Consider the following 14,520-nt stretch of genomic DNA (forward strand, 5'->3'; position numbering starts at 1 on the left):
GGTAGATAGTCCGAAGAAATTCTTGATGGACGATGGTCCCGGAGAGACGTAGAGTTTGGCGGCAATGGGAACCCACTAGGGTGTACTTTGCTTGTAGGAGACGATCCCTAACCCCTCACTACCTGGACCTGAGCCGTTCGGGTGTCTCTTGAACTGATTATCTCCCCATTACTTAGAGCAGAAGAGAAAAGGCAAAGTCTTTGGCTTTTCGGATGAATAACGGAAGCACCGTGTAAGTTTGATACATTTTCCCCAAAAACAGTTTATTTGTAACATCTTGTCTTCTTACTATTGATTTCATATGTATTATTTCCTCAATTGTACAAATCCTTTCAAGTGGAATATTACTGCAAAACAATATGCGGATTTTATAAGGAACAAAAGGATTCCGAATGGGGATATATGCAGGTATAAAAAGCTTGAAATCTTTGAAGTTGCATCTGCGTTAATAGGAATATACGATAAGAAGGTTAATGATACTCGTGTTTTGAATAAATATATAACTTATTTTTCCTTACACAACAAGTGCGAATGTGTTTGACCACAAACCATTGCTATGTGAATAACTAATTTTACCTTTGAGGCGTACCATATTTCAAGCAATTTAAACATTACGTGCACGTTCATAAAATAAAATTTTTATTACATCGCTATGCGAATCGAACTCTTCAAAATTTAAAAATAATTTAATGAAATGACGGGCCAAAACAATATGCCTTATTATTTTGCAAGAGAGAGAGAGAGACGAAAAAGGTAAGAAAAAATAAGGAACCCGTCAGCAACAGCAGACACGTGTTGTAAGAACTAGTTTTTGTGGTTTTGGTGGTTTGAGTTTCATAAAGGAACGGACACTTTTGGGACATTTCTGTCACCAGTCACTGGAGAAGCGTCCTTCAGTAAAATACACAGTAAAAATCACACATTCACTTGTTCAGCTGTATAGGAGAGTATATCCTACTTGGCGGTCTGAAACGGTTACTAATGTTTTTGTAAAAGTAAAATTCGGTCACCATAATTACGTTAAAATTTGAAATGTTATTGATAACTGATGAAGTAACGGGCCATGACACTACGCCAAGTGAGAAACTCCCTAGATAGAATGGGAAGCATCGTAAGGTTTTTGCCAGTTGCCGATCCAATTTATTCACGTATCCTAATACATATACGTTATGCTTTGAGTCAAAGACACATCTACTAACAATAAACTTCACGCGGAAGATCACGAAGCAAAACGGACAAAAAACAGTGAATCACTCCCGACGAGCCGCAATTGGAAGAAATGTCCATAGAAATACAACACAATTCAATCATGTGGGAATCACAGAACATTAGTTCTGTTACATTCCATTATCAACGATAAAGTATATGGTAGTAGTATAGTAATTTGATTACGATCTGGAAAATCTCAATCATAGAAAAACAATGCATTTTAACAACCTTCATATTCTATTGTGAAATTTTCATCCACCATATACGATATGGTACATAACTATTTGTTGTATAATTATTTTATCATTTTTTGTATTTTAGTAACAATTTACTTCATTGCAGTGTAATCCCACAGTGTATTGTATTTCTATTAGACATTTTCCAACACATTACACTAGCACAAACGTTGCGTTAGATTTCACGCGAATTGTCTACATTTGTTTTCTAATCGATCGCCAAGTTTTCGTTTCATACGGTGTAAATGGGTGAAGCCGTTGGGTTTTGTTCTGTTTCTCTGTAAATGTAATCTATCGTTGTACTGCCTTTATAAACTAATCGGAATTTTCTGTTGTCTAAGAGAAAAACGTCGAACTGTTCCACTGTTACGAGTAACTCTACAACGGCTTGCTCTACGATTCTTGTAAACTGTAAAAATATGATTCCTGTTGTCGTTTGCTGCGTTACACTTTACTTCTGACTTCGGTTCGCTACAAATCCGCAGTACGCATGCTACTGGTATGTTCGGTATGTATTGTATTGTCGTCGCTGAGAGTGGTGTGGTTTGCTCCATTATTTGTTTCTCATCCAATGGTTATAGGAGGAATGAGCTTAAGACAAAAACACGAAACTAAGAAGTGTCTACCTACCCAGTTCTACTCTGGTCACCGCCGGTCGCCTACTGAGACCGGTAGCCTCACTTGAGATGGTTGATCATTTCGATGACCTTCCGCCGGTTGGCGTACATGTACGCCTTGACCTCCCAGAGCATGTTGATCAACGGTTCGTCGATCTTTTCGTCCATGGCGATGTCGACGGACATCTGTGGATTGAAGCGGTAGTACGGCACTCCGATCATACTGCACCAGGCTCGGGCACGGTCTACCACACGGCCGTCGGAAGCTGTGGCCTGGTCGACCAGAAGGTTTCCTGCGGGATTTGGGAATGGGAGATAGAGGTTTTTAAGTTAGTGCTTCATATTACTTAGATCGATGATCGACATTTCTTTGGTTTAGTGATGCCAAACTATCCATAGTTGCTGCATCGGTATCGCCGCATCAAAAGTAACACCACACGACAACAATGAGATGACTGCTTGGGACTAACTGACATCTTCAATGTATAAGTGTTGGTAATCTTCGAACATAAGCTTGGGGGCTGTTCATAAACCACGTAGACCAACTTTTGGCCATCTCAGACCCCCCTCCCCCCTCGTAGACTTTAGACCATACAAAAATTTTAAAATTAAAAAAAAGTCTATGTGGTTTATGAATGGTCCCTGGCTATGTAAAAATACTGATGAATAAGGGGAAGTGAGAGGAAGTGATATGCAATCACTCGTCCACATCATAACATCTGCGCGAGTTCATGCAGATGTCAAAGTGTTGGGAAATTGTTGCGTGAGATATATAGAAAGGGGATGAACTCTGCACACAAATCAGAAGTACAATGTAATCTTCTAGAACTCCGTCCCCTACGAAAGGAGATCAAGGGCTCGGGTCATGACGCGCAAAGAGCCAGTCGATGATCCTCTTCAGCACCTCTGTAGACTGCTCGGTAGGAGCCGTTACACCTCTTGTCATGGCCATCACGACCTTGTGGCCCCATGGGTTCTTATCGGCACTCTGACAGAGACCCTCAAAGCAGACCTTTTTGCTTGCCCTTATCTCGGTCTTGAGTAAGACTACAGATTAAGTTTCGCTCACGCTGGAGTGCCTCCCTGAATACCTCGTCATTGAAGTATGCTGTCTTTCACCTACCAGGACTTCGCCTTGGCCTAGTCGCCCCTCACTCCACCCTCTGCCTGCTGGTATTGTAGTCAATAAAGTAGCGAATTACCAGGTGGTCGCTATGACCTAACTAACATTTTCAGCGCTATTCCAACCAGTGCTGCAATTTTTCGACAGGCCTTTATGATAGCGATATTTTACTCTTTTCATTTTCTCCGTCTTGTTTTTCCTATCAATGTTGCTTTCCGATCAGCAACACGGGAGCGAAATGAAATAGGTACTCACACTTGCACGCAGCGTGCTGAATGCGAGAGCTGACAGGGCTAAATTTCCATTCAATTATCTGTATTTGAGTGTTTTCGCCCGTGGTAGCGTATAGGGCACTCACTCTCACAAGCCACCGCTTGTGACGAATGGCCTGTCAGCATGAGTAGTGTGTGGATGATTGGGAATTGACCTTGTTGGGTTGCTCACGAATGGAGCTCTCGGACTCTGTCAGTTCTCACATCGAGAACTGAAAACGACCGCCGCAGTCATTCATTTTCGGCTGAAAAACAGGCACTGACACTGATTTTTTGCAGGACTGATTCCAACTAACATTTTTAGCGCTATAAGCTTCAGTCATTTGCTTCTATGTAACAGGCGAATTGAAGCAGTGATCGCTGAGTTAAAAAGGAAGCTAGTCAAATATAAACCATAAGCTAATACACAGCTGTAAAGCAAGCAACATACAACTATTCAGCTCGGCTTTCTGAAACCAATCACTTGTTGCTAGAGCTGCCTTTACTGCACTCTATTCCAACTCCGGGAGATTTCCCGGAAGATGTTGAATTTTGAACTAATCGAATAGGAGTCCCCTGTAATAAAATAGCTGCTACTATACCGTATAATTTGTTATGCTGACAAATCCACAAGCCAGCAGCGCTTTGAAGTTCATTATGCGATATCATTACAGCTAGAAGCTGTAATAAAGAAACTGTTGGTATAGCAACACGGCTTGTCGGATGTAAACACCCTACTAACAAAAGTAGCTGCATAAAAGCTTATGGAGCAAACGACCTTGGAAGAAAGCTCGCTTAAGCTCTTATTCAGCAAAAATGTTGCAGTATTGTCAAAATAAACTTTAACCCTCTAATACCCAAATTTTTGATTTTGATCTAAATATCATTTTTCGTCATCTAAAATCGATTTAAACATGTTTTGGAAGATGATTTTTTTTTTTTGCTAGGTTTCTAGCTGCACTCTGAATAGAGTTGAAACCTCTACACTAGACCCGAAGATAGAAAAGAGTACGTAATCTTTCAGAAGCAGTTTGCCAGCCGTACGCGGAAAATGATATCCATTAAGACACTGTTGCAACTGGCTCAGAAAGATACGGTAGAAGATTGGAAAGTTTTCAATTGGTCAGTGAGTCAGAATTTTCCTATGTAGTGTTATGGTCACACGGTTTGTGTTTGTCTTCTTGTTTGATTTTGTGGTATGGTTAAATATGTTTTTCTCCTCGTTAAGTCAGTTGTCGTATGTTGTTTTTTTTTTCATCGAATCAGTCGAACCCCGTATGTTTAAATATAGTCAATCCTGCGTCAAATTGTTTTCCTAATTGATTTCACTAGTCGTTTCCTACTCCTCTGTGTTCATCTCTTGTGTCCTTAAATTGTCATCGGTCCAAAACTCACAGAAGCATGTAACTGAACTTCTGATATTTTTCTGTTAGTGTCATGATGCCATCTAAAAGGTAAACAAAAATGCGCCAAGTGGGTTAGTTGATTGCAATAAAATTTTAAATAATAAAGATTGCTTGTCACCTATTATGTATTCACCCCCCTACAAATACTATGAAAAATATTCAAGTTCGTTCAATTATCCTATCGGTCCTAGGTACCTCGATAAACCATGTCATTTTCTCAAGCGTGGCCTAGAATGTCAACCTAGTCATACATAAGTAACGTTGTTCAGCTAATAAAAAGCAGTCAGTTTTTGTCCAAAATGTCACGTCGAACGCATTGACGTCAACAATGCGTTCAAGTGTTCGCACGTTAGCTTCGAGTCTATCAGCACAATTAAGTGCTGCAAATCTCCTTCCCACTATTAATTCTTCGGTCGGTTTTAATTGCTTTATTTAAAGATAATATGACCAACTAACATTGTAAAAATTCGAAAAAGCAACTATGACATCAATCAATTACGAATTAAAAACAACCGAGAGACGTGAGAAATAGAGCCCAAACAACATTTTCAAGTCAGCTGGCTGTAAAAGGTTTCAAAACCTGTCACAAATCCTATAATGCTTTTATTAGGATTTGTAACGATCATCAAAACCTTCTCAAATCTAACCGACTTGAAACTGTTGCTGGGGAATAGACTCTACTAAGCCCCAGCGGATCCTCCGTGTTTATCGAGCATGTCTGATGCATATGATCAGCCATACTCCATCTGCAGCAGCCGGTTCGTGATGAACCGTTGGAGGCGCATTAAAGTGTTAAAAAGGTGATATGTTTCACTAAAGAACACTACATTACAATAATCAAAATGAAACTCCTTCACTTTAATACCGTCAACCCCTGCGAACTTGGCCAGGGTTAAACATGTTTTGGAAGATGATTGTTTTCAAATCTCGATTTCGTGAATTTCAGTTTTTGATTTTTCTAATTTTTATTTTTGAACATCCCCACACTTTTATATTTTTCCTGGAAGCCTATTTGGGGAACGGATTTTTTGAGATGAAAACATTTTGAGATTTTTTGATTATTGTTAAAATATTATTATTTTAATTTTTTTTCACAGAAAATTTTATTTTTCGTGTAATTTTAAGGAAAATAAATTTAGAGTGTATTCGATTCCCTTAAACTATTAAACAAGGATAGAATGATTTGGGAAAAATTTAAAATATGTTAATTGCAGCGATTCAATTCAAAATAAACAATGACTTCTAAAAGGTGACTAAAACATCAATTTTTCAATGATTTAAAAAAAATGTAAATACGCTTTAAAATACACCAAAAACAATTTTGAGATATACAGAACAGCCCTAAATATCAGCCAAAAATATAAAAATTGATTTTCCACGAAACAAAAATTACAAAAATGCTCAAACTATACCCCGTCTAAAGGCGGGATTGGGTATTAGAGGGTTAAGCGGGATATATACTGCCCCCACTCGCAAAACAGTCCCATATGAATAGGAAACCCAGCAAAGATGGGACTGTTATGCGAGTGGCGGCAGTATAGTTGCTACACAAATACTTTACAGCTATCCATCTCAGTGTTGTGAGCTCCTTTTGGTTGTTTTCATTGCACTCTAGTGCACTCCGGAAGAGTTGCCGGAAGATGTGCAAATCGAATAAGAGTTCCAACCGTGGGCCCAACCAATAAGACAGCTGCTTTTATACAGTGTTGTAATGTTGCTAAATACACAAAACAGCAGCGCTTCGTAGCTTTTTAGGAACGTTCTTTCAGCTAGAAGCTGTGACGAAAAACCTGTTGGTGCAACCACACAGCTTGTTCAATGTAAACATTATAGCGCTTGACGTTTCACAAGCCTTTGCTGCAAGATGAAGTTGGGTAAGGTTTCTTGTGGCACAATTATAAAGCCTTTTCTGGAGTAAAACAAAACGGGACTTTTTCTGGCATAGAAGCTGCTCGCACAGCATAAACATGTGGATTAAGTTCGCCAGATTCATTGGTATAGGGCTTGCACAGAAGCCCCGAGCAAAGTCCAACAACATAATGATAGCAAATCAAAAACACGATTTGTAATCAGTAGCAAATTGATATCACATTTTGATATCGATTTATCTTGATTATATTTGATTTCAAATTTTGATTTCGTTTTGCTGCCACTTTAAATTATTATAAATATTAAAATGTAACTAATTTTAAAACTTCTAAGCATTCTAGTTTAATTCATTTAGTCATATCTTATTGTATTTAGGTTTCCATATTAATCGCAAAAACTCTACATTTAACGATTTTTTTTTCATTTTTTGCACTGATTGCAAAAACAGTTATCAATTTGCTATCACTGATGGCAGGAGCTGTTTTCAACTTGCTGTTACGGGAACATTTTTCTGCTCTCATTTTTGATGTTTTAACCGTTAAAACGACCAAAACGACAACAACCTGAGTTATCAAAATTTGCAATATCACACCATCAAAACTAGTTTTCAATTTGCTATCAGACTTTACTCGGGGCTTCCGTCATTATGTACAACACAGTAACTCAGCATCAAGCCGTATTGAGGACGCTTTGTTGACGTTTACATTCACAATAAATGTTAATTGGGGAGAGTAGGCATCATCTACCCTCCACTTCGAACTACTCGTTAGGCCATGACTACAAAAAGAAACGTCGATGATCGACTCCACTCCATTCCTGCTAAAGGTACTTTTGGTACCGACATAAGCAAGCTCGACGAATGCCTCTAGCAGGATCTGATCCTGATCCCATTTCACGGCCCAAGCCCAGGCATTGAAATCAAACGCTCTGTCAGCTCAGCCGTCATCCAGCATCTGCGTGAACTGCTCGATCGACCACAGTGGAGGCGCAAAGCAGCTACACAAGAAGACCCCGTTAACTTTGTCGAGCACGGGTGCTTTTGGAAGGGTTCCTACAACCTTGCCTTCTATCCTTATGGCCTTCTCCTCCACATCGCCTACGAAGCTTGCTTCTGTCAAAGCCTTTGCAGTCCCACGACTTGTATCCTGGTTCAAGACACCTGAAGTAAACCTCTGGTGACTCGCTTAACGGATCTACCGACCAGCACAACTTGAGCTTACCTACTTTAACGGACTTGTTAGCGTCCGCCACAGGGAGGCACCTGTGCCCCTGCTGGGACTTTTCGTAGGTGACCACCTGCACCTCGCAATGTTGCCGCACTACCGTGACGAGCTCATCTGCTTTCGTGATTTCGCCCAGGTTTTGAAGTCGTGTGGAGTCGCTCGGGGTAAGCGCTCCAACCTCTACACCCTCGTCAAGGACCCCTTCCGCCGGAAACTTGTAAGCGGCGTTTTTGCTGCAAGTTTTGTCGCGCGTGAGCTCGATGATTATTTCGCCTGTGCGGGTACGTCGAATACTGCGTGCGTCGGCTCCAAGATCTACGAGCTTGACATCGCTCCTTATCACCTGCATGACTTTCGAGTACTTGGAATCGTCCGACTTGATGCCGAGCTTGGCAGCTGGCCTCGTACCCTTCGTCTATCTTCTTCTTCTTTTTCTTCCTGTCCACTAAGCCCAAGGGGCGTCCTTAACCTGTGGTGGCTAATGACCTACCAATAATGGTGGAAGCCCCCTGCTCTCTTCGATCCGGAACGGGCCGGCCTTTTTAGTTCTATCCTTCGCAGCTTAGCGGGATGCCTGGCCAGGGTTCGGTAATACTGCCTTTCACTCTCGGGGTCAGCTTTACCTGGCTTTACGAGCGTCACCTGGTAGCTCCTTACCTAACGCCTGCCTCACACGCTTTCCTTCGGACTATCCGCAAATGCGAAGGTCTCCGTCTGGATAGACTTCGGCACCTTCAACTTCACTAGCTCTGCTGCTGGTCCTTGCTGATGTTCGACTTCGAGGACGCTAAGTCAATGACGGAGTCAAGCTGCTGCGCAGTCACCTTCATTGCAGAAAGCACATCTCTATTCTTATTGATGGCCCGAATCAACCACGCTCCAACCATGACTTCTCCCGACACGCAGGCCGGAGAGGAAATGGAGTTCCCCACGCTGGCACTTCGCACACAGTTAACACCTCCTCCTATCTCTGCTCTCCATAGAGGAGACCTTGCTAACCCACTTCTTGCGAAAGGTTTAACCTCACCACTACCGCTACTAACTGTTTTCTGATTATTTGTATTTCAGCTTATTTTGGAATCCCACGAGTAGCACGGGAAAAAAGGTCCACCACGCCAGAGCTCTGTATTAACCCCGTAAGGGTACAGTACAGTAACCCCACAGGCTCCGTTAACGCTTTTTCACTCCCTGAATCACTCATTCCTCGGCACGGGTCGCTTAACACCTTGAGTTGAGGGTATCCTGTTCGGTGGACTCTTACCACCGAAAGAGGTGATCCGTAGTGCTATTCTAAGCCGGCAGCTGCACGGACCTGGCATATAGTGTAGGTAATTTAGAAAATGACCTACCAATAGCGGAGATACCATAGGCCAGCTTTGCGGTGTCCCATATGCTATCCGGCCGGAAAACATCAATTTCCTTCAGCTCTGTAACCGGAATCAGTCCTGTCCCAAGAGACACCACAATCGAAATCTGGAATGGAAGGAAGAGCTTTTTAGTTATCCTTACGCCTCTTAGCAAAAAGTCCAAACTCACGGGCGTCGCTTCCGCTTCGCGTCCAATACTTCTCAGCGCCATGTTGTACTCGTGAATCTCGGTCATCGCATCCAGGGTGGGATTGTTCGCTATCAGACCACCGTCCAGAAACCGTCCAAAAGCTCTGAAATAAGAAGGGGCTGCTCCCGTGGCGCGTCCTGCGCGCCACACCAGCTGGTCTTCCGGTGGAGGCGGTGGCTGTCTCCGACTGTTCGAAGGCGTAGCAATTCCCAGAATATCGCTGGCGCATTTGTAGTTCCGGAACAGATGCAGGTCGACCGGTTTTCGATCGGCCATCACTCCCGTCACCATGAGCTTCGGATGTTTGATGTCGGACATTACGGTGAATTCTCCGAGCTGCTCTTTGAGAACCGTTTCAAGGAGATCGCTGGGGTACGGGCGAGAACCGACGAAAGCCTGATCTTTCATGCGAAGGTACAGGCACATGCACTGTTTCATGGTCTTACCGCAGCCGAGAGCGAGTGCCAAAATTCCACCGGTACTCGTTCCGGCGATCCAATCGAATAGATGATTTATGGGAGTTTGTGACAGGTTTTCGATTTCCAGCAGCATTTGAGCCAGTACCAAACCGCGGATGCCTCCGCCGTCGAGGCACAGCAAGCGACCACGTCCGTGCCATTCGCCTGACTCTGGAGGAGGGCAAGATGATTCGTGAACGGTGGGTTCCTCCAACATCGGTTCGTCTCCTAGGTCGATCGAGTTCTTCCCGGTGGGTGAAGCCTTGGACGATCCTGAACCACTATCTTTGGAAGCTGCTTCCACTTTGTTGGTAAACATGGACAACAGAGCATCCATCATGCTGGCTCCTTTCCGCTCCTGAGAAACATCCACCGTTTTGACCTCTTCCTTGATCTCCCGCAACGCCTCACGTTCCTCCCGTACCGTTTTGATAGTGTTGGTTATCAAACTGGGAATGCTATTTCGCTGGGATCGACTGGAACTGGCCAGCACGTGGTGGATGTGTTCTCGCTGCTCGCTCGTTTCTGGTTGCGCAGGTGGAATTCCGTTGTACTTGCCCTTGGCCGAACATCCGGGAGGACACTTGCTGCTGCCGTTCTCCAGACACCGCTTCGCCCCAACCGAGTGCAAAATGTACAGAATCATGGCATCTTTGGAACCGGAATCGTCCTTACCGACCATGTGCCTAGGTGTTTTGCCCTCTTTGTTCGGTTTGTTGATATCGGCGCCGAACACTACCAGACACTGCACGATCGGAATGAGCTTCTTTTCGACGGCGATGTGGAGAGGGGTGTTTCCGCTGTTGTCCACCACGTCGATTTCCGCTTCGTGGGCTAGAAGGGCCACTACACACTCGAGCCGGTCGCGGCTGACCTGCAATTAGTAGACGAATGGGTAGAGATAGTTTATTACGATTGATTTACGTTTTTTTTTTCTAAAAATGTTTCAGAATTTCTTCTGAAATTATTTTTAAATTGGTCATAATTTCAATCATTATTCTTACTAAAGTTGTCAGATTTTTTTTTTTTGAAATCTACTAGAAATTTCTTTCAAAATTTCTTCTGGGATGTTGTTAGAGATGCTTCTGGCAATTCTTAGAATTCCTCCTGAAATTTTCCTAGATCTCAAATTTCATCTTGGAATTCTCTCTGACGTAGCTAGGATTTTTTTTTTCTGGAGAAAGCCCAGGGAGGCCTGGCTCGAGATGACTTTTAAGCGGCATGATCGCCCGATATTTGAATATGCAAATCAGCATTGCAGTTTTGAGGAATTAAAATGATTGTTATCCAGGTTTTTTTCCTAGGGGGGCCTAAGGGGTGCCATTTTCAGTAGCTTTCAGGTTTTTTTTTGCTTTTTTTTGTGGAATGAAATACCGATCCACCCTTAATTTCTAAGGTTAATGTTATACTGCAAATTATTTAAATTCAAATTATTTTACAGTTTCAGTTGATCTAAATCACTTCCAGTGAGCAAGTGCTCTTTGAAGGAAGTGCTTAGCTAGTTTTCTGGTAGTTCACTTTACATAGAATTTCATTATGTTTTTAACCACAAACACTGCATGTAATAACTGCGAAGGTGATGAGCGTCATGTAGCTGATTAGATCGCTGATAACTGTTTAGTGACGGAGGGTGGCGGTGGGTGGATAGCGCTCGAATTTATTTGGTAATATGTTTGGAATTTGATACGAAACACCTTTCAATCATCCTTTGAAAATATAATCGGCAATTACTTTAAAAACTTCTTCGGCAATTCCATTAGGAGTTTATTTGGCTTTTTTGTTACATTGGCAATTTTTTTGATTTTTTTCTCGGAAGTTCTTTTGCATTTTTTTAATAGTTTTTCAAGCATTGTTTTGTTAATGTCAGCAATTCCATTGATATTTGCTTTTTAAAATTCTGCAAGTACTCTTCAGGCAATTCCTTTGGGAATTCTTTTAGTGATGCCTTTGGTAATTCGTTCGACAATGCCTCTGGGAATTTCCTCGATTTTTTTTTGAAAATGTCTTTTGCAAGTCATTTTACATTTTTGTTTCGGGATTTTCGTCGTTTTTTGGACTTTCGTTATCTATGCTATATGGTATTCCTTCGACAATTTCTTCGAAAACTCCTTCGGAAATTCTATATGAATCGCTTCTACAATTTTAATGGTAATTTCGATGTTACTAACATCGAAAGTTTTTTTTTGAGGATTTCATCAGCAATTTTCCTGGGAATTATGGAAACTTCGATTATTACTTTGGGAACTTCTTCGGTAATGATTCTATAACACTAACCCGAATGTCACTAGCCCGAATACCACAAGCCCGAATCGAAATTCATCTATCAGTATCTTGGTAATAATAAAATATGAAAAAACAGCGTATGTTCCAAAAAAGGAAAAACCTCTGCGACCAAACCACGTGGTTTTTTTATTTGGTATTTTATTTTTCCTGTCTGTACCAAAAGCATAAAATCAATTTTTATCCAACTGGCTAGTTGATTTTTTCTGTCCACAGCACGAGAAATTGTCTTGTCCATTTGAAGTCCGTACAAACAAACCACCTGTATCTTAGAAAAAAAAAAATAACATAGGGAAAGGTCGAACATTAAGAATATATACATTTAGTTCAATTTGGCCTTCTGTCAGTCGCGCGGTTCGCTACCACCGCAAGCACCACGCTAATGCAGAATACAGAAAGCGACACTTTTCAACGCGTTGAACAAAATGCAGGTTTAATGAGAAACTTTAAAGAAACTTTTTTCTTTTTTTTTTGATACCTCTCCGCTTTATTCTATCATTGTGCAGTGTATTGAATGATCCAGTTTGCCTAAAATTCCATGTTACATATTTCTATTCGGAAAAATTTGGGTGATTTTTTGATGATAAACACTACCCAACTATTATGATACCACTGAACATCTCCAGCTAACGTGGTTGATCACCAAATTAGACTAAAACTTGACAGGTCATTTATTTTTGCATGTTCTTCCAGCAATAGAATGAATTCACCCACATTTGAGAATGTCTTTCCTTTTGCAAATCCCCCGTTAACTTTTTTCAAAAGCTGCATCCTTTTTCTGAGGCTGCCATCTTTGTAAAAATTCTGGCTACTTTCTTGCACTGAAATTAAGGACGAATTTTTTTCCTTGGACGAAAGAATTTCTCTTGTTTCTCTTCAAACAAACTAGTGTTCTTTGAACTCTTCCACTGTTATTAATTGAAGTGCATTGCATTCTTTATTTGCCTTGCATGAATGCGTATTTTGTGTGGCAAGCACAATGATACGCTATGCTGTTATCACAGAGAACAGACGTCTATCTTTGCTTTCTGCCTTGTGTAAAACTATGTAACGGTCATATCAGAGTATGTGCCCGGGTAGAGGTGAATGGCAAACCAAAAACAAAAGAATAACACATTTTATTGTCATAACTAATTTTGCCATTCATGAGTTCTTCATGAAAAGCCTAAAACAACATGCCAATAGCATAATATGATATCATATCAAAATATGCCATTCATTTGTCATTCATCAAATTTGGAAGAATAACTACTAAATGTCTCATTTTGCTATCATAACAAATTTTGCAATTGGTGAGATATTGTTGACCTCTTACGAGTTTGATGAACCATCGCAGTTTTGGCACTTATAAAGAACATAATAATGACAAAATTTGAACTTTGGTTATTCTAATGGTATCTTTTGATATTTGTTTGAAATTACTTTCCATCCCGAAAAATTAAAAGTTTTCATTTTGTTATTGGAATAAACAACTTAATATACCCTTCTTTTGGTTGATAAACGAATAACTAATTTTGATATTGTTCTGTTTTCAATAACTTAATAATGGTATATTGCAATTCTAAACTTTATTTTTTTTGTTCTTGGTTTGCCATTGTAATGTCAAAATTTGACATTCTTTAGTCATTTTATCGAACAATGTCAGTTATTATTTTTGCCCTTTTGTCACTTATTTCAAACAAACCAATGGCAAATTTTACCATTCAGTAATTCGTTTTGAATGGTAAAACTTGCAATTGTTTTGTAATTCTTTTCTGCCCGGGTGGTTATGCTCCCGTTGCGTGGTGCTAGCGTCCCATCACTTACATTGTTGTGTTGTCATTTATGTTTCCAGTGCTCGCTGTTTTTGGCCGTTTGGCGCTCGTGTCGTTTTGTGGGCTGGTGTTTTTTTACGAAAAACACTGCCATCGTGAGTTCCAGGAGAAATACCATGATAATTTTCTAGAGTAATCGATGAATGTGAAGCGGACCTGGTGTGATGGTTAGAACACTTGACTATCACGCGGAGGACCTGGGATCGAATCCCACTCCTGACAAACTCGCAAAATGTGAGTTCTTCCTTCGGAAGGGAAGTAAAGCGTGGGTCCCGAGAGGAACTAGCCTAGGGCTAAAAATATCGTTAATACAGATATAAAAAAAACGATGAATAAAAACTGTGGAGGAATTCCTGAAAGAGTCTTTAGAAAAATCCCTGGAAGAATCACCAAAAACATTTCATTTTTTTTGGAGAAGCCTTGGATAAAAATTCCTGGAGGAATCACCGGAGAGCTTCTGAAGAAATCAAAGGAAAA

The 14,520-nt window shown here is 41.0% G+C and overlaps 1 protein-coding gene across 1 annotated transcript in view; it reads right to left on the reverse strand.

Moving 5' to 3' along the window:
* Positions 1-233: 233 nt before the first annotated feature.
* Positions 234-14,520, reverse strand: part of LOC109413865 (85/88 kDa calcium-independent phospholipase A2) — a 48,933-nt gene continuing 34,646 nt past the window's right edge. The window contains exons 9-11 of the mRNA XM_029876464.2: positions 9,471-10,823; positions 9,284-9,407; positions 234-2,355 (exon numbers count right to left, since the gene is read on the reverse strand). Of these exons, the coding sequence (XP_029732324.1) occupies positions 2,123-2,355; positions 9,284-9,407; positions 9,471-10,823 (1,710 nt within the window). The 3' untranslated portion in view covers positions 234-2,122. The remainder of the gene's footprint in view (positions 2,356-9,283; positions 9,408-9,470; positions 10,824-14,520) is intronic.

Source organism: Aedes albopictus, chromosome 2, assembly GCF_035046485.1.
Source record: "Aedes albopictus strain Foshan chromosome 2, AalbF5, whole genome shotgun sequence".
Classification (NCBI taxonomy): Eukaryota; Metazoa; Arthropoda; class Insecta; order Diptera; family Culicidae; genus Aedes; species Aedes albopictus.